Genomic DNA, 24,970 nt, shown 5'->3' with positions numbered 1-24,970 from the left:
GGGTCATGAGATGAGGAGCTGCATGTCAGGGTGGTGGCTGGAGGAAGGTTGAGACCCACTGCGCTCGGGGAATGTGGTGCTGGGTGTGTAGGCCGTCTAGACCCCCCTGACAAGATCCCTGCAAGCTGAGGTCCCTGGGAACTTCACAAGGGATGGAGGCCAGGGTGGGTAAAGAAACAACCTGGAGGCCACATCCCACCTCCTCTCAACTCCACAAGGCAGAGGTCAGACAGACCGCCACCCTCCCAAGACACGCTACTGCTGAGTGGGTTTGAGAATTCATTGCATGGGCCACCCAGAGCTCACTGACTATACTCATGGTTATGGGGTTGATCAGGAAAGGTAACAGGTTACAGTCCAGAGGAGAAGTGCTCAGAAGGAAGTTGTCTAGTCAGGAGCATTTCCTCTCTGCTGTGCCTGCAGGTAGGGCTCTCTTGGGCCCGCAGCCACATGATCTGACCTCATGGCCTACTTGGGTAATGTTACAGAGGTCTTTTAGGGTTGCTAATAATGCTCAAAGAGAAGTCACTCCGCTGTAAGCCTCAACCCAAATGCACTCAGCTTCTGCTCCTATGGGTCGGAAACCTAGTTCCCTCGATTTAGGGCCCCAAGATGCCCCACTGCACTTGCCAGCCTCCTGCCACAAACATTCAGCTTTACTTGCTCTGTGAGCAAAAATTCCACTGCTGTGTCTCATGATCTGATTTCTGGTTCTGCTGCTGCTGCTCCTCTGATGGCAAAGCTGTGAGCTGCACCAATGAGGTTTGATGTGCAGGGGTCTCCTGGCTCCTCTCTCTTGCGGCTACTGAGATCCCACCTCCTGTTTCCCAGGTGGCTCCTTTGACACCCAGCAGAAGGGCAATCACACAGCCCTGAACCACAGAATCCAATCAGCATCTGGCCCCGTCTTACCCAGACCATCAAGAAAAAGGCCGTTTGGTGGGAGTTTCCAAGGCTATGGCTACAGGAGCTGTACTAGAAAAGTCAGGTGTGATGAGCCACAAGGCTCAGCAGACCCCAGAGGAACTCTACAACCAACACAGTCTTTCAAAGATGTCTCAACAGAGGCAAATGGGCCAGGCCTTCCTTTGAACCGCTGCACTGGAGCGTGCGGGGAAAGAATCACAGCATCTACTACCCTCTTCTGCCTTCCCCACCTTGCTGCCTTTGTGTCTGACTTCTCATTTCCGCAGCTGCATTTCCAATAGGCTGAGTCAGAACCAGGCCCCTCTCTTCCCTGGAAAACTTCTAGGGTGTGCCGGCAGCTTTGAGGAAAAGGCAGGTGTGTCCGAAATCTTGCTTTGTCCTCTGTATCCTGGTGTTGTAGCAAGCCTCCCCCTCTCCACCCCGCTCTTCCCCATACATGAAAGGAGAAAAGCCAAGTCCCATCCATCACAGCGATGAGATTTTGAACTGGTTTGCTACTGAAACTGCTTCTCAGGCTTGGAGGTGGGGGAGGGGAGTGTGGAGCAGGGAAGGGATGGGTATTTCTGCTGTGTTCTGATGTCACTGTAATTCCTGGCCCTGTTTCAATTAGTCAAGAAGGAAAGAAGGGAGAACAGCATAAAAGTGATTTATCTAAAAAAACAAAAGTGATTTACCATCTCGGTTTTACTTTCCTTCTGTGCAATGGGGAAAAGGACACCTGGATCCTTATCATGGACCCAGGGTGTCAGGGTCCTACGAAGGCCCTGGAATACAGCCTCTCCGAGGCACCACATTCTCTTCCCGGAGCCGTGGGAGGCTTAGACGAAGCAGCCTGGGAAACGCGCCCTTGTGGTGAAGCCGCTGAGAGCTGCCTGGCATTTGTGCTGCTGCAGCTCTTATCAATCATCAGATGTATTAGCGTGCAACTGTGTACCCCATGTTCTTCCTCACTGGTTAAGGAAGCAGATCACCAGGCCTTTATTCTGAGGTGCCTCTGGGTGCCCTCAGCCTTCGATTCGCAGCTGACTGGATTAACCATGTGCACCGCTCAGGGACTCCACTGGTTATATATGCCCCACCCACTGCCAATGTTCATTCCAACTTAGCATCCTATCCAGTGTTTCCAGGGATGTCAATCTTCACAGGAGCAGACAGCCTCACCTTTCTCCCACATAGTGGATGGTGTGGCTGGAACCACCAACCGTGGGGTTAGCAAGGCAATGCTTACCTGTTAGCAACATGAGTGCTCTTTGTGAAAGAGTCCTGTGGGTGTGAAAAGGCCCACAAGTGCAGGCGCTGCTATGACATGCAAGAGGGGAGCCCAGCACACCCCCAAGCAGCTGAAGCCCCCACCCCCAGCTACCCGGCAGTTACCTCGGGAGCATGGTAGGAGATGCACTGGAAGATCCAGTCCATGGCCGGTGAGTACAAGGGCAGGTAGGACGGGAGCTCCACGCCCTGGAGCACCAGCTGGTTCTGCACTGTATCCCCATGGATCTACCAGAGGAGAGAAAGTGCACACCTGAGAAGCAGGGCAGACAGGGCAGAACTCAGACTGCGCGAGAGAAGCAGCCTGGCTGCTCAGGTGGTGGTGTTTTAAAGTCGAAGAGTCGGCCACATCACCGAGCTGAGCTGGAAATGTGTGCTGCAGAAAGAGGGAACTTGAGAGAGATGGAGCCAGCAGATGCTGAGAAGAAAAGGCTGATCAGCGGAAGACATTTCCCGTTAACAAGCGCTTATGAATTCTCTCCACCTGTTTGGCACAATCAACACATTTTAGTTGTCTACAACAGACCCTGGTGTCAGTTTCAAGCTTGGCATATTAGAACTCGAAGGCATCTGGGGCTTTATAACGGTAGAATCATCTCCCTGCTATATATCAGCTAACTGTTCTGAAGAGTGTGCTCTTACCTGTTTAAATGTGAGGAGGAAGTCAAAAAAGTTCTTATTGAGGCTCTCTTTGAGATGTGGCGCCACTTCCATCCCCACCTGCAGCCAAACCAAAACAAAATCACCTGGACGTGAAAAATGGGATTACGAGCAAGCCTCGGGGTGCCAATTTCGCAAATTGAACAAAAATCTCTCTGTGAATATATATATATGCAGGAGCATCGAAAAGTTCATGATGAAGTGGAATGGAAAGAAAATGGGATTTTTCCACAAACTATAAATACACATAGAAAAGTCCAGAAAAAGAATTATTTTCACCTTTCTATTCAACAACCATTTATTGCTATTATCAGAAAAACCACAGAAGCTGGGGCAACACTGATAGTAATCATCCTTGTAATTTTCCAAAGGTAGTGAATGGTATTTCTGAACAGATTACCAAAAGACCAGGTCAATATAAGACCAAGCAAGGAAGTACTCACAACACTGTGTCCAATGGCTTCTTCCTCTTTCAAAGGCAACATACACAGGCATGCATGGAGGCACGCAGGCAGGCACATAGGCATGATCACTTATTAGTGGAGCACAACAATTTTGGCATGTGTGAGACAACTCAGTTGTCAGAGATGGTGCTGCCCTGCTGAGCTGGTAAAAGCTGGGTGGTCCAGTCTTGGAAACATATGAACTTTAATATCTTTAAGCAATTTATACAAGACAAGCATGAGGCCAGCAAAGCTCGAAACCACTGGCTCCTGCAGCCTTGGTTTTAAACGGATTGTAACATTTATTGCTGAAGGCATGTGATAATCCTACAGATGGCAGGCAGTGGCTAGGCGCTTGGTTGAGAACCCAAAGGTTAGTAGTTTGAACCCACCAGCCACTCCAGGGGAGCCAAGCCCTGGCAATCTGCCCCTGTAAAGACAGCCAAAAACAAAACAAAACAAAACAAAAAAACACAAAGAGATGACAGGCCAGGAAGCCCAGTAGGGCAGTCCAACTCTGTCCCACAGGGTCACTGTGGGTCGGAATTGACTTGAAGGCGACAGCAGGAAGGCGGCCAGGGCACAGGGGGTGGGATAAGGGGTGGAGGAGGGTTCACCCGGTTAAGCTGAAAGAAACCACTCAGATGCACTGCTTCCCCCACGTGGCTGCTTTGCCTCCAAACCAACATGGTAAGAAAAGCTGCTTTTGGGGTCCTGAGGTTCTTCAAATGGGGACAGAGGTCTGGCTTAGCCTTCTCCTACCCAGGGGTCATGAGGACGAACCACCACGATGGTGTTCAGATGCACGGCGGCTAAAGCCCTGGGGTGTTCAATTCCAGGGGGAGCTCTGTCCACGCACACTGCTTCCCAGGACAAGAACCCCAATGAAAACAATGCCCCCACCAACTGTCAGCACCAGCTGCACTGTGTTCTCATCCTATTATTTCCCTTGCACTCAATCCGACTATAGAAAAGGCAGTAATTATCGGTTAGGCAGTAGCAAAGCAAGGCCTGGTGGACCAGCAGGGGGACAAGCTGACGGGGCCTCAACTCAGGAGTTAATCACACTTTCCTTTTATAAACAGCTCTGAGCTCCCCCCACGCCCTGCCCACTCGCTGCTTTTGTGTTTTGTTTACCTCATTCCATCAAGCCAAATAAGCAACTTGGAAATCTCCTTGGGTCTAAAAGATTCCTATCCAGAGTCTTGGGGAGGGTTGCTCATGTTTTCCATCTGCTGCGGTTGCCGATCCGGCCTCCATCCCCACAGGCCCGGGTGTCGGCACATCCTATTTGTCTTTGGGGAATAAAGCCTTTTTCTCAGGTTTGTGGTGGGACTTGGACTCACCCCCACCTGGAGGCCCCATAACCCCAGGCTGGCCACTTACTCGTCACCCCATGGCCCCAGAAATGGGAAGAGGGATGGGCAAGTGCCTCTCAGGGTGGTCCAGTGAGAATCAGTCGGGTTTCCGGCTGGAGTGACTGGTTAGGGGGAAGGACTGTCTCTCCATGGGTGCCTAGGTTGGTGGCATATATGTCAGGAGCTACTGTGGGCCATCACATGGAAAGGGCAAGACATAGAGTCATCACCCTGAGGCAAGCAGAGCTCGTAAGTGACAACTCTGGATGACACCTTAAGGCCCTAGATCTAGCTTTTGCCTCTATTCAAACACATGTGCTCTTCATCGACCTCCTTCCTTGCTCCCTTGAGTTCTTGATACTTGAACCTGAAAGAATCTTTCCTAGTTCACAGAATGTTTGTCTGAGAACCAGAAAAATCCTCCTGTATTGTTTTTGTTATTTTTAATGTTCAAAGACTTACTTAACACACCGCCTGAACCGACAAACATGATTTTATCAGTGATACTGTGTGTGTGTTTCTATCTCATCATGTCCTTGGGATGACATCTGCTTTGTCCTCTATTTGTCTTCCAGGCTATCACCAAGGTTTCAAAGTTGAACCTGCCACTCAAAGTCACTTTACACACGGCGGTTATCATCAATGTCGTAGCCTGCAGAACTAACTTCCAACCTGGCATGAGCGGGCTCCCTAGGAATGGGCTGCCGCACTTTGGATCTCTCCTTCATCACCAGAATCATCCTCCTGAGACACAGAAAGGTTCCAAACCTTCATTATTCACATGAAGTCAAGGTGGGCTCTGTCAGAGGAAAGGGATCCACCCGGCAGGGTGCTGCAGAGCAGCTGCTGTGGTAGGCCTCGGTGACAATGGCCTCGGACGGTGTGCTGCATCTTCAGCATGTTCTCAACCTGACGCTCGAAGAAGCACAGCCGATGCTACGACATGAAACCCTGCCCAAGTCCCAGGCAGAGGGCAGTGTGTAGTGCCCGCTCTGTCACAGAGAGGGCACGGCCACCTTCAAGGGAAGACGTTTCCTCTGACTCTTCATAGCACAGAACAAACCTAGCATTTCCTTCCCAAGACTGTCTCTTGACTCACTCAGGACAAGGCCTATTGCTTTCCCTGTGAGGCGGAAGCCACGAGGATTCTGTCATTTGTTAGAGATCGTGAAGCAAATCAAAGACTGCGTTTGCCCCCGCCTTAATGAAATGCCCGTGACCTCCGGGGTAGGCAGGAAGGTTGGTCTTTCAGGAAGCGTTGTTCTCAAGGAAGGCTGAGGTTCACAGAGATCCTGAGGGAGGGCAGCCACTGACGCCATCCAGTCAGCGCTGACCCAGCGCCACCCTAAGTGGGTCTTGAGCAGAGCTGGGCTACGCGGGGTGTCTAGTGGCTGGTGTTCGGGAAGATCACCAAGCCCTTCTTGGGAGGTGCCACTGAGTGGACTCACCAACCATCCTTTGGTTAGGAGCCTAGCACGCTAACCACTGCACTTCCCAGGAACTCCCAAGGGGACACAAAGTTCTTGGAAAGGTGCCCGGAGCTGCGGGGAGGAGCTGCCAGACGGAAAGCCCCCTTGTGGTCCAGAAAGAACAACTGTATACTTTATCATTGGCATTCTTTTCACAACCAAAATCGTGTCAAAGGGCTATAAAAAGGGAGAGAGGCCAGGTGACTTAGGACTAATGGCACGCCTCCATCGAGCAGCCAACGAAGACCCGCCTGCTGAAGTCCCCAGACCAGTCTGCAGCCAGCGCTGAGCCTGCCATCATCTGTCCTTGTCGGGAGCTTGCCCGCCAAGCAGTTCATTTGTCAGATGACCTTGAGGGGCCCTGGATCTGAGTTACAGTGACTTGGGTCTATTTCCAAATTAACTTAAAAAAATCATTTTATTGGGGTCTCTTACAACTCTTATCACAATCCATACATCCATCGTATCAAGCACTTTGGTATATTTGTTTCTGTCATCATTCTCAAAACATTTGCTTTCTACTTGAGCCCTTGGTATCAGCCCCTCATTTTCCCCCTCCCTCCCCACCCCCTCCCCTTAAATCAAGTTTTAAAAGAGAAGCCTACAGCTCCTCAAGTCTGTAGAGCAGCCACATCCTCAAATTAGCCGCAAACAGCAGTCTTTCTCTCGAGGACTTGCTGGCAGATAGGCAGGGGCTGTGCAGCCAAGACACACCTACCTGGCACAGGAAGGCCCCGGTAGACACAGAAAAACCCTGGGGCACACGGACATGCCCTAGGGCAGTGGTTCTCAACCTGTGGGTCACGGCCCGTTTGGAGGTTGAACAATCCTTTCACAGGGGTTGCCCAATTCATAACAGTAGCAAAATTGCAGTGATGAAGTAGCAAAGAAAATAATTTTATGGTTGGGGGGGTCACCACAATATGAGGAACTGTATGAAAGGGTCACGGCATTAGGAAGGTTGAGAACCACTGCCCTAGGGCCACAGAGCAGGGGTGCACCTACCCGGCACAGGTAGGCCCTGGCATACACAGACACCAGCGGGTCTCCAATCCCTCGGATCGTGCAGGTCAACCGAGGCAGGCATTCTGAAATCCCTCTGTTGGAAACAAGGCACCATGAGAATGTGCTGCACTTTGTTTTTTCAATCGCAGCAAAGCTAAACTTCCAAAATGTAGGAGGGGGAACCGAACTCCAGTTCAGGAGAAAACCTTGCTCTGCCTTGTCCAGCTCATGCATTTAGTGAGTCCTTTCCCTTGACATCCGCTCAGCGACTCTTTATCTGTTTTCCTACCGAGCTCCTGTTTGTTTTACCAATTATAAAACTTTGGTCCTCCAACAATTCTTCACCAACTGACCCACCTTTCAATCTCTCTTAATTTTTGTCATTATCTATGTTTCTTTGATATCATTACACTGGCATTATCAAAGCCTACGCCGTGTAAAATGTGAAGGTGAGCCAGGATCTTTCCCTCGTGCAGGAGGTGCTGGTAAAGCCAGATAACTACTTCAGTCGAAATGCTATTCCCCAAACAAGCCAGATCCCAAACAAGTATAGTTGGAGTAAGTTCTAGATCAAATTCAAATATTCCCTATCTGTGGAATCAGTCCCTAGATTCTGGGAGCTTCTTCTCTGGTCCCCCATTGGGCTCTGTGGTTCTGAGGGAAGTAGCCTTGCTTTCCCCGAGTCCCTACTCTGAGAACAAGGGAGCCCAGTGCAAAGGCTTCTGATTCAGACACCTTTGTCCTTATTAGTGTCAGCAGGAGTCAATGCCACTTAATGTGGGCCGACTGTAAGCCAAGCATTGCCACGGTGCAGGCCCTGCAGCTCAGGAGACACCCAGAGGGTCACAATGGAGACCGAGGCTCAGAGAGGTTACCTCACTTGCTCAAGGTCACACAGCTGGCAAAGCAGAGAGCCCAGGTCCAAAGCCTCACTTGCTCATCTTCTCAGCTCACTCCGCTCTGACCTACCTCAGGCTTTCTTCTCCATAAAACAGGGAGGAAGAATGGTAGCTCTACTTTCCCTAAGGATTTCAATGAGAACATGCACGGAAGATGCTTAGCACCACATCCACATTTGCCGCCTCCCTAGAGACACTCACTGAATAAATTAATATTTTTTAACTACTCTATTAATCAGTTACTATTTTATTAGTTACTATGATTGTTCCTACTGTTCATAAATCAATATGGTTAGGATGACCACATCGAATCAGAAAATGGCAGCTGACTATAGAACTGCCGAAGTGCATCATTACAGGACTGCTGAGATGCTGAGAATCATGACCCAGATAAGTTAACACACAATCGTAAATATCACAGCCTGGGTTTCTCAGTGTTCATTACTGCCAGGTGTACACTGCTGGTGCTCAAGAGGATTGGCTAATAAGCATTGTTTCAACCATAAATCTGAATCGCTGGCTAACGAGACAGTTGATACATGAGGAGTGGGTGCAGTTACAGCTTCATGTGGAAAAAGCTTTCTGCCTTTTAGAAATCTGATGGTTCTAGACGTTTAAATAAGAGTCTTACGTTTTGGAGAGGAACTTGTTACACTTCAAGATGGATGTTTCCACGTAACTACAAAAGCATTCTGTTAAGGAAGACATTTTCCAGATGGTCCGTCCCCTGTGGGGAAAGTCTGAACTACTCATGAGCAGAACCAGGCGTGTCTACCGTGAGACTGACCGCAATGGCCTTCAGCAATCTAGGGAATTCAGTGAGCTAGGGGCTGCGGTTTGTGTGTGTGATTTTTGAGGTTTCATACTTACTTAAAATAAATTTTAGAAAATGTTACATGTTGATTTCATGGTTGTATGCTGAAATTTAAACTGGGCTTTGAATACTGCTAATCAAGTCTATGTTGAGGAACAATGAACTTTAGATAGTTAAGAGTCAATCTGTGTATCAAATTCTCTGTCCTTCAATGTGGGCACATGTGTAGAAAAGTTGGGCCAGATCGTTTGAAGTTCTTGAAACCAGAGAAAATCTATCAGGATGAAGCGTTGTAATTGAGTATGTTAATGTGGGAATGAGTCTCCAGGAGACAGAAGCCTGGCACATGGCCTCAGACTCAAAGGGGGAAAACGGAAAGCCGAGTTTTAGAGATTCCAGAAGCTTCTGCATTGTGCGTGGCTGGCCCTGCACGTCCAGGACAGCAGCTGTAACAGAACCGAACTCCTCACAGACCTTCCCAAGGCGTCCCATCACATGGCTTCTATTAACAGCGCAACTCTTTCGGCCTAGCTGGAAAATCATCAGCCAACGAAAGGATACAGTCTCGGAATGAGTTCCCGGATGGAAGCAATCTTGAAAAACCAATTTAGACATGTTTCTTTGGCCGTGTCATTTACGTTCTCCGGGGAAAACTGATCTGAAACACAAAACAAAAGCACCCATCTGCTCACAGAGTGCTCAAGACCTGCTCCCACTCCTGGGCGCCCCGGCGGTAGGGAAGGGCCCCGCCGAGTGGGCCACTCACACCTACCATGCCTCTCCTTCCAAATAGCATCCCTGTCTTTAGGACACCATCATTACACACGGAGACTGACTAAGTGCCAGACACGGTTCACAGTGCTTCCCAGCCATGAGGTCGGCCCACCCCACAAGAGCCCGCTGAGGTATGCACTTTTATTACCCATTTAAAGATGCCAGGATCCCTGGTGGAGCCGTGGGTTAGGCAATGGGCTGCTAGCTTCTCCAAAGGAGAAAATGGTGTCAGCCAACGTGCGTGAAGACTTACAGCCTCAGAAACCCTAAGGCACAGTTCTCCACTCTGCCCCCCAGGGTCGTTACCAGTGAGAGTCGGCTCCATGGCCCTGGGTGTGGAGTTTTACAGATGTAGAGGCCAGGACACAGAGAAGCTTAGTCATCTGCCCAGGGTACCGAACAAGCAATTGGAAGAAGCAGAATTCAAAAGCAGGCAGCATGCTTCCAAGCTTTGTGGTTCACAACCGACTCCAGTATAAACTAGAGGTTCTTGGTATACGCACCAGTAAATCTATTGGGGTCACTTGGTGAAACATCAACTGTAACACAAAATGTGACTAAGCTCTACTCAAAACACCACACAAGCCACACAAGAGGGTCAAGCAAGGCCCTGAGGTGAAAGACCAGCCAGAACAAGAGTGAGACACCACAGCCACCTGGTGGCCAAGATGGCCACATATACCCATGACCTCTGATAACAGGGTTCCCAGTTCCCCTCCGGGCAGATGGACATCCTCGTAGCCAGGTATGGCCACGGGACCAACTTCCAGTTCCAGGGTGAAAACAGAAGTACAATTTCTGGGAAGTAAGTGATTTTGAGGGAAGGGGCTTGCCCTTCTTTAGCCCTCCCTCCCTGATGGCTGGACTGCGGCCCTGTTAGTGGGAGCTTCTGAAACCATCCTCCTCCATGAGAGCAGCCAGGGTCTCGGGCACAAGGGCTGGTTACCCCGCTAACTCTGACCACCTCTACTCTTTTGCGCTTTCTGACAGATGTCCACCTTAGTACGGAATGGAAGGGAATATAAAGAAAATCAACCCACGGGCCAACCAACAAGAATGTCATTGTTGAACTCTCACACGACAATGGAAATCTCCCTTAATAATTTCGGGATTTAATCAAAGAGGGCAAATTTCATTCATTTTAATATTACAAATGAATCTGAGCGTGTTGGCTCCCACTGTGCTTTGCAGGGAGTGAGTTCCCCCTCGCTGAACCTGCCAACTGGTAATGTATAACTAAGGTGATCAAAATTCCGACGGCCCCAACAAAGAGACAAACACTCTGGGTGCTTCGGTAGCTGAGCACAGCCACTAATCACAAATGCAGATATTGCGATATTGTAATCTCAGGCAGTTACCTATTTTGGGATGCTCTGGCACGCCTCGTTCACTCAGGAATGCAAGACCTATTCCCTTGCCATTTTCAAAAGGAAGTGAAATGACCATTTCCCCCTTCCTGGTTTGAACCCATGGACATAAAGCAGAATTTTTGTTTCAAATATCAAGGGAACCAGACAAGAAAAAGTAAGGACTGTTCCTCTGCCAGGCGTGCATTCTGGAATAAGAGGGGTTCCGCTTCTCGTCATCCAACTACCTGGCAATTTGAAAGCAAAACCAGACATCAGCAGAGAGGTCTGCGCTCCTTAGAACAAGCAACCGTCTGAGACTAAAAGGCAGCTCCTGCCCAGGGATACAGCTCTGAAAGCAGGAAGGGGCAGGAAAGGTCAAAGGCACGTGGGACATGCAGGAGAGAAAGTGGACTGAGTACCATGACATGGTGGGGGATCAAAATCAGTGGAAAGAAACAAAACGTGGTGGTGAAGAAAGCTGATGGTGCCTGGCAATAAAAAGATATAGCAGCTGGAGTCTTAAAGGCTTGAAGATAAACAAGCGGCCATCTAGCTCAGAAGCAACAAAGCCCACATGGAAGAACACACCAGCCTGTGTGATCTCGTGGTTCTGAAGGGATCAGTTTTCAGGTATCAAAGAACAAAAAATCATATCATTGGGTGCACACCTCCATGATACGATCGCTGAGGACAAATAGGTGCATAAGCAAATGTGGCGAAGAAAGCTGATGCTGCCCGGCTATCAAAAGAGATAGTGTCTGGGGTCTTAAAGGCTTGAAGGTGAACAAGCGGCCATCTGGTTCAGAAGCAACAAAGCCCACATGGAAGAAGCACACCAGCCTGTGCGACCATGAGGTGTCTAAGGGACCAGGTATAAGGCATCATCAGAACAAAAAAAATCTTACCATAGTGAATGAAGGGGGAAGTACAGAGTGGAGACCCAAGGCCCATTTGTCGGCCACTGGAGATCCCCTCACAGAGGGGTCTAGGGGAGGAGATGAGTCAGTCAGGGTGCGATGTAGCACCGGTGAAGAATACAGTTTTCCTCCAGTTCCTAAATGCTTCCTCCATCCCAACTATCATGATCCGAATTCTACCTTGCAAGTCTGGATAGAGCAGAGGATGTACACTGGTGCAGATAGGAGCTGGAGGCACAGGGAATCTAGGGTGGATGATACCTTCAGGACCAGGGGTGTGAGTGGCGATACTGGGAGGGTAGAGGGTAAGTAGGTTGGAGAGAGGGAACCGATTACAAGGATCTACATGTGACCTCCTCCCTGGGGGATGGACAACAGAAAAGGGGGTAAAGGGAGACGTCGGACAGGGCAAGATATGACAAAATAATAATTTATAAATTATCAAGGGCTCATGAGGGAGGGGGAAGCGGGGAGGGAGGGGAAAAAATAGGACCTGATGCAAAGGGCTTAAGTGGAAAGCAAATGCTTTGAAAATGATGAGGGCAAAAATGTACAGATGTGCTTTACACAATTGATGTATGTATGGATTGTGATAAGAGTTGTAGAGGAGGGAGGGGGAAAAAAAAGAGGACCTGATGCAAAGGGCTTAAGTGGAGAGCAAATGCTTTGAGAATGATTGGGGCGGGGAATGTATGGATGTGCTTTATACAATTGATGTATGTATATGTATGGATTGTGATAAGAGTTGTATGAGTCCCTAATAAAACGTTTAAAACAAACAAAAAAAAAGAGTTGTACGAGCCCCTAATAAAATGTTTTTACAAAAAAAAGAAAGAAAACGTGGAGGGACTGTTGAATGGCAAACCAATTTGCTCTGTCAACTTGCACTCAGATCACAATAAAAATTTAATAAATACTTCAGAACCAGTGCTGAGAGTGGTGATACTGGGAGGGTGGAAGGAGAGTGGGGTAGAAAGGGGAAACCTATTACAAAGATCTACATATAACCTCCTATCTGGGGGGTGTACAACAGAAAAGTGGGTGAAGGGAGACATCAGACAGTGTAAGATATGACAAAATAAAAATAAGTTATTAATTATCAAGGGGTCATGAGGGAGGGGGAGGGGAGAAGGAGGGGTAAAAAACAAGGAGCTGATAGCAAGGGCTCAAGTAGAAAGCAAATGTTTGGAGAATGATGATGGCAACAAACGTACAAAAGTGCTTGACACAATGGATGGATGTGTGGCTTGTGATAAGAGTGGTAAGAACCCCCAACAAAATGATTTTTTTTAAAGAAGTAAAAAAAATTTTAATAAATAAACAAAAGGGAAAACAGGTCATCTAATTAATCCAACACTTGTAGTTCAAGACACAGACCTTCAGTGAAGGGTTGGGCAAATGGACTCAGGTTACCTACGAGATGAAAATCATTTATAAGCAAATTGAGCTACACAACGACCACCGACTGCAAGCTACACAAGAATCCCAGTCTTTATGCTTCCCTTCCAGCCTAAGAGGAAATTTAGGAAAAGGATTCTGTTTTGTAGGGTTTACATTTCTTGTTTGTTTGTTTTTAATCATTTTATTGGGGGCTCATACAACTCTTATAACAAACCATACATACATCAATTGTGTAAAGCACATTTGTACATTCGTTGCCCTCATCATTCTCAAAACATTTGCTCTCTACTTAAGTCCTTGGCATTAGCTCATTTTCCTCCTCCCTCCCCACTCCTCCATAAACCCTTGATAGTTTATAAATTATTATTTTGTCATATTTTACACTGTCCAACATCTCCCTTCACCCACCTTCATCCCCCCCAGGGCGGTGGCTCTATGTAGATCCTTGTAATCGGTTCCCCTCCACCCTCCCAGTTTCACCACTCTTGGCACTAGCCCTGAAGGGATCATCTGTCCTGGATTCCCTGTGTTTCCAGTTCCTATCTTTACCAGTGTACATCCTCTGGTCTAGCCAGATTTGTTAGGTAGAATTGGGATCATGATATTGGGGGGAAGGGGGAGGAAGCATTTAGGAACTAGAGGAAAGTTTTATGTTTCATCATTGCTACACTGCACACTGACTGGCTCGTCTCCTCCCCGAGACCCTTCTGTAAGGGATGTCCAGTTGCCTACAGATGGGTCTTGGGTACCCAATCTGTACTCCCCTTATTCACAATGATTTGATTTTTTTGTTCTTTGATGTCTTATACCTGATCCCTTGGACAGGTGGTGATCACACAGGCTGGTGTGCTTCCTCCATGTGGATTTTGTTGCTTCTGGGCTAAATGGCTGCTTGTTTATCTTCAAGCCTTTAAGACCCCAGACGCCATATCTTTTGATAGTCGGGCAGCATCAGCTTTCTTCGCCACATTTGCTTATGCACACATTTGTCTTCAGTGATTTTGTCAGGAAGGTGAGCATCATGGAATGCCAGTTTAATAGAACAAAGTATTCTTGCATTGATGGAGTACTTGAGTGGAGGCCCAATGTCCATCTACTACCTTAATACTAAACCTATAAATATATGCACATAGATCTATTGCCCCATCCTCATATATAAATTTACATATACACATGCCTTTATTTAGACCTCTATAAATGCCCTTTGACTCCTAGCTCTTTCCTCTATTTCCTCTTACTTTCCTCTTGTCCCACTATCAAACTCAGCCTTCATTTGGGATACAGTAATTTTCCTCTTGTTTACATTACCCTTAGTCATGCCCTACAAGGCCTCCTACACCCTCCTCACCACCAATGTGGATCACTTGTTTTTCCCTTTTCCCTGGGTTTGTTAACACCACTTCCTTTCCTCCCACCTCCCCTGTCCCATGTTCCCCTGGAACCAGAACCGTTTAAGTCGTGTTGTTTTCTTCTCCAGATTGTTCATGCAGGCTATCTTATTTAGACAGACCTGAGGAGATAACATGCACAAAAACAAGACAGAACAAAACAAAGCAACAACAAAAAAACAACAACCAAAATCCAATGACAAGAACAACAAAAGTAAAGAAAAGCCTGTAATTAGTTTAAGGACTTTTTGTTGGCCTTTAGGAGTGTTTTCCAGTAGAGTCTGATGGGGCACCAAGCCCTGGCCCCAAAGTCTATTTTTGGTATTCCCTGGGGACTTCGTTGCTCTGTTCCCCTTGCTGTTCCATTCCACGCCCTTAGTGTTTTACCTCGGTGTGGTGGGATCAGATGGGGTGCAATTCCCACACTGTGTCTCTAGTGCTGTCCCCTGTAGAGCTATGGGTCAGTGAGGGATGTCGTGTCTCATAGTGGGGCCGGCCATATGGTCTTCTCTGTGGATTGGTGCTCTGAGTGGGAGTAAAGTCCTCAAGGCTTGGAGGGCCAGGATGTGCTCCACTCTCTCTTCCTCCCCCTTTATTTGCTCCCGTGTGCTCTATCAGACATGTCCCTCTCCCTGAGCTGCAGCTTCAGTGCTATCCTCTGAAATAAATTCTTCTGGGGGCAGGGGCGGGCTTACCTTTTTTATGGTAAACTCAGTACTTGTTGTTGCTAGCTGGCACTGAGTCAACTCAGACTCTGGTGACCCCACTCGTGCAGACTAGCAGTGCTCCGTGACGGGTCAGAATCAGAGCACGTACTTATCTCCGAGGCATCGCTGGGCAGGTTTGCACAGGCCACCTTTGGGCTAGTCGTTAATGTCTTAGACCTTTGTACCAGCCAGGGTACACCAACTACAGTTTTCTATCACTTACTTCTTCACTTGCTCATCATAAATTTCTTGAGAACTAAGGGGATGTTCTAGACTCTGTCTTCATGAAGCTTAATTCCCAAGGGGGTGGGAAGACAAATGACAAACAGGAAGAAGAGTGAGCAGCAAACAAGACCGCTTCCAACAGTCTTGGAACTACAGAAGATCTAAAACCAGGCATTAGATCCAAAGTGACCTGCAAGGGCTTGCAGCTTGATCGGACAGGGTGGTCAGGGCAGCTCTGGTAGCAGTGGTGCACGGGCTGAGCCTGGAGTTACACGAAGGAGCCAACCATGCTTACGGGTGGAAAAAGTGTATGCAGGAGGGGCAAGGTCCTGAGGTAGGAATGACCTTGGCAAGGTCCCAGAACAGAAAGCAAGGCAACATGGGAGCAGGAAGGGGCAAAGCAGGAGATGGAGTGAGAGGAGGGGCACAAGGCAGGTGGCAGTCTTGGTGAGGAGCTTACAAAGTTTTCTAAGTGCCATGGGACCCCCTGAAGGGCTCTAAGCAGGACAATGATTTGAACGATGTGACGGACACTTCAGCACTTAGGCTGCTATATGGAGAATGAAATCAGAATTTGGAAAATCTAGTCAGAAAAGTCTCTGATGAAACAAAATGCTGAGATTTTTTTCCCCTTCTGGTTCTCATCTGTGTTTTGTTTCCCGTGTTCTTTTTTCAGGCAGGGCCCTCTGCAGATATTTTCAGAGGTAGCGGAGACCAGCAAGTCTAGTTCTCGTCCATTTGCCAAGTCTCTTCCTCACAGGGAGAGAGGCCTCTTTACATAACAGTGCTTATAGGGATATGACTTTAGCGGAAAGGCCAGGTCACGTAAGGACACTGCTTATACAGACGCAGCCTACAACAGCCGTGGGGAGGAAAATGTCAACAGCTCAGGGGTGAACCCCAGTACAAGACCCGCAGATGACTCCCCACACAATGGGAATAACATTATTTTACAATTCAGAGTAGGCGACCTCTTTAAACATACACACACTGCACTCAGAGCAAAAGACACACTCTAAGCTTTCAGAACTACACCTTAGTCAAAACTCCCCCGAGGGCAAGGGTTGGACATTAAAATCACCAGTGGGGACTTGATTCAAATGGAAAGAATGGGTACACAAGGTACCCGATTTCTCCTGAGGCAGCACTTGTTTAGGCAGAATTCTGCGCAGATTTTGAAATGATTCTTTGTGATGACAGTTAGAGCTGTCCCCAAGGTCTTAAAAGACCATGAGCTGCCGTTCAAGGGGCAACCATTGGTCTCCGCTCAGCTGAAGCAACAGAGGAAGCGGCGGCGTGCAGAATAGGAGGAGGGTCGCTCACTAGGAGTCGGCGTGGACTTGATGGCAATGAGTCTGGATTGGGGTTTCTGGAGGACAGTTCTGCCCTGTCCCGTAGGGTCACGAGGAGGAGGAATTGACTAGCTGAGGGTTTGGGGGAAATCCTTAGGGGTAGGTTCGGGCCACCAAACTTTCAGTGCACCGCGGGGCCGCCCACCATTAGTGTCGGCAAACAGTGGGTTTACTGCCTCTGCTTTTCTTCCAGCAGTTCATTGGCGTAGAATTCACATCTCACACAATACTTCAATCACACCCAGAAGAGCTGTTTCATCATCCCACCATCACTTTCAGAACATTTCCTTCATTCCTGTACCCATCGTTATTAGCTCCCCATTTCCCCCAAGCCTCCCCTACCATGCTCCCAAGGAACCACCGATCCATTTACTATCTCTATAGATTTACCTATCCTGGATTTCAAACACATTAAAAAACACTAAAAAGCAAGTAAAAAAAACAACAAGAATAACAAAGTGAAACAGATAAAAAAGCCTGTCGAATGTGAGCAGAAAACATTAAAATTAGCACTGATAGAAATGGCTCCTAAGGGCGATCAAATGACAGGGTGCTAAACTCCAACCTAACAGCGTCTGCAGCGATCCGCTCTCCAACGCGTTCTGAATGCTAGCAAAGTGATTCCTATCCTTGCTCCGCAGGCCAAGGGGATTCACGTGTGTTTCCCTTCCCTTTTTTGTCGTAACTTAAACACCTGCTCCTTCTGGTTGTCTCCCGCGGAAGCAGAAAGGAGTGGCGTGAAGGTGAGGCTGCTGGCTGCAGCGGCACTAGGAAGACCATTAAAATGAGTGATTCGCGTTGAGCGTGGCCAGACACAGCCCCGTCAGCGTTTCTGTGACACAGATCTGGAAGCATCATCTATTTGCCCCTCTATAACCTCCTGAGGCACATAAAATTGATTGGCAATACATTTAACACAAGCACCACTTGGGAAGGATCGCAGATTCGAAGAAGCTGTCCCTATTGATTGCTTTGTCGCTGTTCTTCAAGGCAGATGTGCATAAGGCTGTCTTTAAAGAGCCATGTGCTCCTTAGGAAAGAGAGCAGAAATGTCGGTGAAGAGACAAAGGTAGGTAGGAGTCCACCTTCAGCCTAGTTTGACAGTCACCCTTGCACCCTGGTGGATTGCAATTACTTGTCCAACTTTATAGCAGGGCATGTCTTAAAATCTCCTACTCCTGAGAAGACTAAAACGAATAGAAATCCATCAGTCTGGTATTTGTTTCTCTTACTTTCAACTTCCACACACAAAAATTAAGTAAATTAAACTAAATACAGAACAAAGAAACTCATACAGTAGATATTGCCCTGCCTGGGAAGCCCAACCCCACGGCAGAAGAAGGCCAGTGACACAACTCAGACGTACCTGGCAAGGCACCGCGGCTGTCCGCACACATGGACGAGATGCGCTCGTACACCAGTTTTCCTGTGGAGACAGTGACAGACAGTGTTAGGGTTACACCTTTCAGGACACTGGCCGGTACTCACTGCCACGGAGTCGACTCCGACTCGGCAACCTACAGGACAGGACAGAACTGCCCTGGTGGGTTTCCAAGGCTATACAGTTTTGCAAAAAGCCTCATGTTTTTCTCCCAGGGAGCGCTTAGTGAGTCTGAACTGCTGAACCGATGGTTAGCAGCCAAATGGATAACCCACTACACCACCAAAGTTCCTTCCATGAGCAAACACAGATTAAACGTTTGAGAATTAGGAACAAAGATGCCAGGACTCTTCATTTTGTAACAGGCTGCCATCTAGTGGGATACATTTTAAAGAACGTTTCCTTTGCTTCCTCTGCACTTTGTGGGAGGATTTTCCTTTTATGAGAAATAGGAAAGTGATTCACCTCCAATGCAGAGTAGTAGAAAGAGTGTCTACAGAAACCTCTGACATCTGCACTCACACTCAGTGAAGACCCCCAAACTCACTGCCAAGGAGGCTTCCACATCATAGTGACCACAAAGCATAGTGCATCTGCCCTGTAGGTTCACAAGACTTGCAACTCTTCACAGAAGCTGATTGCCTCAACTTTCTCCAGGCGGACTCAGAACCCCTGATGCTACCAGAGGCCCTTTTTATATTCTGGGTCAGAGAGAACAGATCATTTTATTGGGGGCTCTTACAAACTTGTAACAACCCAAACATCAATTATATCAAACTCATTTGTACATGTGTTGCCATCATCCTTTTCATAACATTTTCTTTCTTACTTGAGTCCTTGGTATCAGCTCCTCCTTTTCTCCTCCTCTACCTTCCCCCTACCCTCAAGGTATCGCTACTCCCATTACTGTTCCTGAGGGGTTTATATGTCCCAGATTCCATGTGTCCAGAGCTCTTATCTGCACCAGTGTGCATGAGGAGCCGGCACTTTGGATTTACACTCCTAGCCTCCAGAATGGAGAGAGAAGATGTTTTGCTGATTCATACCATCCACTTATAGACATGCACTCTCTGCACTGTTCTGCTTCTTGATATATATTTTTTTCCTTTTAAAGAACATAATCCAAAGTGCATTCTCTTCTCAGGACACAGAGTATGCCTGTTCCTTAGAGCTGCATCCTGTCCCACTGTACAGAGCTATCAAAATTGACCGGACTGGTGCCTTACTGATGGCCCGTCGGCGGCTTCCAGTCTTCTGCTATTACAAATGGGATGATTCCCACCAGGGAAAGTGCAGGGCCAACGGTGCACACACTTTTCATGTTCATGGTGAGGTAAATTTCCCCGGAGCAGAGCAATAGAGACATAAGGTGAGTGCTGAGACCCACGGTCAGCCCTGCCCCCTCCTGGGCAGCTGCTTTTCCTTCTGGAAACCAGGAGAACCCAGCACACAGGCCGTCTGAGGAGTAGGTGACTGGGCGCCTGTAAAGCAGGGGAGAGTCTGGCACGGGTAGAGGATTTATGGTGCTTTTCTTCCCAAGTCCCGGGACAGGTAACTTCCCAGGACAGCAGCAAGGGCAGAGCCGTCTGCTCCAATCCTGATGGTCAACGTGTGACACAGGCTGGAGCATCACCAGCAAGGGCTGGCCAAGGGGATGCCCAAAGTTCTCTCAAGGTGAAGCCCCTGCTGGCTGTCAGATGCGGACAGGCCTGCAGGGTGGAGGAGACTGGATCTCACACTCGGGTGCTGACGCATGCCCAGATTCACACAGGAAGTCCGAAGCACTGCTGCACCCCCCATGAGAAATGTCACCGCCTGGAGAACCACCGGCCGCAAGGACTGACTGGCGCCCTGGCAGCGAAGGCAAGCTGTGCTCAGGGTAAACTGTTCCGAGAGCCAAGGCAGCCCTGTCCTCCATCCCTCCTCTCACCATGTCCCCAGAGTTGCCGTCCCAGTCACCTCACCAGGCTTCCTGCTCCCAATCAGACCCCATCAGTCCCTGCTCCACTCCTTCAGTGCCCCAACCCCAGACCCCAAGAGTTGGAGTAAAAGTCCTTCCAATGACCCCCTCAGTCCTTGCCAACTCCACTCTAGTCACTCCAGGTTCTCTGCAGTTTTTGAAACCTACACAGTGCCCTCCCACCGCTCCTCGGCCCCTCCCCGTGCAGCATGGCCTGGCCCTGCTCAGACCGTCACCGCCCCTCGTTTGGGTACACTTTGCTTTTCTCCATGGGGCTGTGGTGCAGGCACTTTGGTGCTCAACTCTTAACCATAAGGTAGTGGCTGGAACCCGCCTGGGGGTGCCTGGGAAGAACTGGCTGGAGATCTGCCCCTGAAAACGCTGTGGAGCATAGCTCCGCTCTGATGCACCGGGGTCTTCGTGAGCTGGCTGTGACTCCTCAGCAGCTGGTCTGTGGGTTTGAACCTCACACCCGGTTTACAGGTCTACTCTGTGCGTACGTTCTCTTTCACTGGCACATGAGGGGCACAGAGGTAGCGAGCGTGCTCTAGACGGATGACGCCTCAGGAGCCGAGCAGAGTGCTGGCCAGGCTGCATCCAAATGCTCGCTCAGTGTCTACTCTCCCTTGGGGGTGACCCAGGTCTGGAGTGAAAACACAGTTCCATTCCCACATGCTCTGACTGGCTCAGCGACCCAGCCAAACCAATGAGATGGAATTCTAGGACTTGTGTCTGAAACGGCTGGAGAAAGCAGCTCGTTCCTTGCCCTGGGCCACCTGCAGCCAAGCTGATCAAAGCTGAGGGCCTCTTGTGAAGCTTAAAAACAAAGCCAACCTTGAAACCCGTGGTGTCTCAGGAGCCAACATATGGGATTTTGAGTGGCTTACAGAGCAGGCCCACGGGCCCCTCCTGGATGGCACAGCACTTGCCTTTGTTTGGATTCCCTACTTGTTGTGGGGCCCTTGCTGCTGAGCGCCACACACAGCCGAGAAGGTTGCATGTTTTGGGCAAACCCCTAACAGGATGACCGTGTAGTTCCATGGACTACATGGAATTCAATAAGCAGGGAGGCAAAGTTGTTCGCTTCAGCAGAGACGCTCTGAGAGCTCAGAAAGCTCATGCTACACACAGTGCAGAGCATGCGAGCGCCAGACCCAAAGAGGCAGCTGGATCCCACTGGCACTCCTCCAGGCTGGTGCGGACCATGGCAAGGACTAGGGTCTTAGCAGCGATGACAGAAAGTAACGGACACAGTAGAGAACTGAATACGGGAGTAAGTAAGAAATCAGTTCTAAATGCCAACTTGGGCAGCTGGGTGCATGCGGTGCCATTCTGTGACACTAGGGCAGAGGGCTTGAGGTGCAGGGTGGAGACAGGAAAGGGAGAAGGCTTAGCTGACAAATTCCGTTCTGGACAAAGGGAGTTTCAGATGCTTGGGAGATGACAAAGGAGCCCTGGTGGCCTAGGGGTCTGGGCTGCTTTGGGGCTGCTAACAAGGTCAGAGGTTCCAGATGAGGCCGTTTACCTCTGTAAAGAGTTGCAGTCTCAGAAACCCAGTCCTACAGAGGCCCTAGGGGTTGGACTCAAGCCAAAGGCAGTGAGGTCGTGCCATGGCAAAGGACTTGGGCTGGTTTACGCCAGGTGGTAGCTTCAGTTGCTCCTAATTCCCTCAATCATTTGATTAGCCAATCCGAAGGCTAACAGTGGAAATTCCTTCAGAAAGAGCAGCCTTGTTCATGGGCAGAGTGGAGATGGCCTGGCCTCCCTCTGCTTTACCTGCGGATTAAACCACCTCAGAACAGTACTTACAGCAAATCTCCCACACAACTCCTGTCAAGCCTACTCTTAGATCCAAAATAATGTAACTGTCACTTACCAAACGTATCAAGTATATCCGTGATAAGAACAAATTTGCTCGGGTAGAACTGAATAACACTTGTATCCGAAAGCAGCTTTGAACACTGGAACAAGAACAGAAAGGAAAAGTCATACTTCAATTTTCATAGACTTGGAACGTGCTTACCAAGGCACTGGGGAGGTAATGACATGCAGAACCACAAGCTCTTGACAAAAAAGGGCCACAGTCTGCTCACAACCATCTCTTCAGAAGAGATGCTGTCCCCTCGGGAAGCTGCCAACCAGACAACCGACGAACCAGTCCCCCTCAAATCAAGGACACTCACTCCCACATGTGTCAGCGTAACACTGCTCCAGTGTCAGGGCGGTGACCTTTCAGCAGCAGCTCCATGGACCGCTCTTCTGAGTTGCCTCTGGGTGGGTTCAACCACCAATCTCTTGATAGGAGTTAAGCATTTCATTACGTATGCCACCCAACGAGCCCTCACAGGGCAGAGTGCTGAGGAAATCTTACCCAGAAGGATTGTGAGCAGACAAGAAAGCTGGCCCAACATTCAGTCACTGAGAGAAACTGTTCCAACAGCATGGCTTCCTCTGGTTTATTCCAGGGCAGTTGTAACAGTTAGGTTTCGTGTCAATTTGGTTGGACCAGGATTCAACACCAACTAATCCCTCAACCAAACCAGAGTGATACAAGGTAATCACAGCCAATCAGTTGTAAAAGGATTAAGGTAGAATGGAACATTTTACTCAGGTAACAGGCCTGATGCAGTCAACAAGTTCCTTCAGGGGTAAGGCCAGCTTCCTATATAAATAAATAGGCACTGGAAAAGCTTGTGTGCTTTCTGCTGGGGTTCGATCCTGCATCTGGTTCACTGATGTTCAGTCCTTTGGAGTTGAGCCAATGGACTGCCAGATTATCTATGGATCTTGGGAGCTGGCCATCTGACCAGGTGACTTGGATTCCTCCTCCTTTGTAGATACCAGTCCATTATCAGCCCACCACAGTTACGTAAGTCAGGAAAAACTTCCAGCCTACACTTGACCCACAGACTTGGAACCTGCCTGGTCTCAGACATGCCCATATCTATACCCTGTGAGCCCTTTTCTTGATAAAAAAGTTTCTCTATATATACACACATACCCAAACATCATTGGTTTTGCATCTCTTAAGAACTCAGCGTACAATAATGGTCTAGACCCCTAAACATTCATTTCTACAAAAGTGCCCATAAGCAAACCCCCAGGATCTCTGAAACTAGCACCCACCATTTGCACTCATTACCAAAACCCAGAACTCACCGCCATCAAGTCAATTCCAACTCATAACAACCCTATCGGGCAGGGTATAGCTGTCCCTGTGGATTTCTGAGACTGTTTCACCTGGGGAGAAAGTCTCATCATGCTCTCATGAAGCGGGAGGTAGTTTTGAACTGCTGACCTTGCAGTTAGCAGCCCAGCGGGTAATACATTATGTCACACATGGAGAGCAACTCACTCTTACACTTTCCTCCAAAGGAACTATGACAAGGGTCAAAGAGTATGTGTTCTTCTGAAACTGGGGCATTTTGGCACTCCAGGGGATCAATCAATTCCTACACCATCACCAAAGGGTTGTCCACATCCCAGGACTCTTCAGAGAAGGTTGCAGCCACACAACTGTGGCCCCCAAAACCCATAAGGAAATTCTATTTTGTAATCAGAAATAAAGACATAATTTTTTTTGAAAAAACAAATGTTGTGTCCTGAAGTCTTTGCAAATTTTAAAGTCAGTATCGGGAATTAAATAACTTCACCATATTTTATCATTCAAACAGTTGACCCTCCAATATAAAAATGTTGCATAGAAAAAAAACCTTTGGCTATTGAGAAAAGGCCCTTTAGTGTGCATTCCTGCTATGCAGAGGATGATGGAACATGAAGTGAATCATGGTGGAGGTCAGCATGTGTTTTCAGTTTGAGTTGATACCCAATATCTAAATGATCAGACTCAACACGTTCCTCCGTTAGCCTTCCATGCCTAAAAGCAAACAGCATGGCTGCTCTGGGAAACATCCTTTTATGACCCAAATGTGATTTGGATAAAGACATGTAAGCTGTTAAAACAATGGAGCAGACACTCAACACGGCATCTGGATGGATGTGGAATTCATTTGCCCGAACTAACCTTTAAGTGGGATCCAACCTAAACAATTTTCCCAAGAGATTCTAGGGCTGGAAACAAAACAAAACAAATAACTCTGGAGACCAGGGAACGGCAGTATGTAGCTATCAGTTACTGGGGACAGGCCATCCCCTGAGTCCTTGTTGGCACTCCTCTCTCTCTGGGACGAGTTACTGCACGTTGGTGAGGTACGAGGGAGGGAATTCAAACTGAATTCCATACATTAAACACAGCTGGGATGTCCCCAACATCGGTGTACTGCTTCTCTGCCACATGCATTTCACAGATCCTTTTTTAGGAACCAGAATTTTTCTTAATCCAAAACTAAAGCCACAATAATCTGATGAGTTAAAATGGTCTTTTCCAAACTACTTTTTTTTAAGGATCTCAGTTTCCCAGGCTTTGTTGTTGTTTCCTCAACGACTCTGATAAGCATCATGTTGGGGGGAGGCATTGTTAAAGGGATACAGACTCCGAGGTCCATACCAACTGCTGTGAAGTCGATTTCAACCCGTAGCAACCCTGGCAGAGAAGCCCTGTTGCGCACACAGTCCAGGGCTGCTCATCTTGATGGTCGTCCACTTTTTTTTTCTTGAGATGCAAGTGGTGGATTCCAACCACCAACCTTTTGGTTAGCAGTCAAGAGCTTTA

At 48.4% G+C, this 24,970-nt stretch overlaps 1 protein-coding gene across 1 annotated transcript in view; it reads right to left on the bottom strand.

Moving 5' to 3' along the window:
- The window catches only part of VPS35L (VPS35 endosomal protein sorting factor like), a 119,273-nt gene that overhangs the window by 62,389 nt on the left and 31,914 nt on the right, over positions 1 to 24,970 (bottom strand). The window contains exons 8-14 of the mRNA XM_075564573.1: positions 22,175 to 22,259; positions 18,324 to 18,383; positions 9,406 to 9,502; positions 8,662 to 8,709; positions 7,132 to 7,225; positions 2,839 to 2,916; positions 2,302 to 2,424 (exon numbers count right to left, since the gene is read on the bottom strand). Coding sequence (XP_075420688.1) covers positions 2,302 to 2,424; positions 2,839 to 2,916; positions 7,132 to 7,225; positions 8,662 to 8,709; positions 9,406 to 9,502; positions 18,324 to 18,383; positions 22,175 to 22,259 — 585 coding nt within the window. The remainder of the gene's footprint in view (positions 1 to 2,301; positions 2,425 to 2,838; positions 2,917 to 7,131; positions 7,226 to 8,661; positions 8,710 to 9,405; positions 9,503 to 18,323; positions 18,384 to 22,174; positions 22,260 to 24,970) is intronic.

The sequence above is a fragment of the Tenrec ecaudatus genome, chromosome 12 (assembly GCF_050624435.1).
Source record: "Tenrec ecaudatus isolate mTenEca1 chromosome 12, mTenEca1.hap1, whole genome shotgun sequence".
NCBI classification, from domain to species: domain Eukaryota; kingdom Metazoa; phylum Chordata; class Mammalia; order Afrosoricida; family Tenrecidae; genus Tenrec; species Tenrec ecaudatus.
Note: the sequence above shows the minus strand (reverse complement) of the source record. Positions and strands in the feature narration are given on the sequence as shown.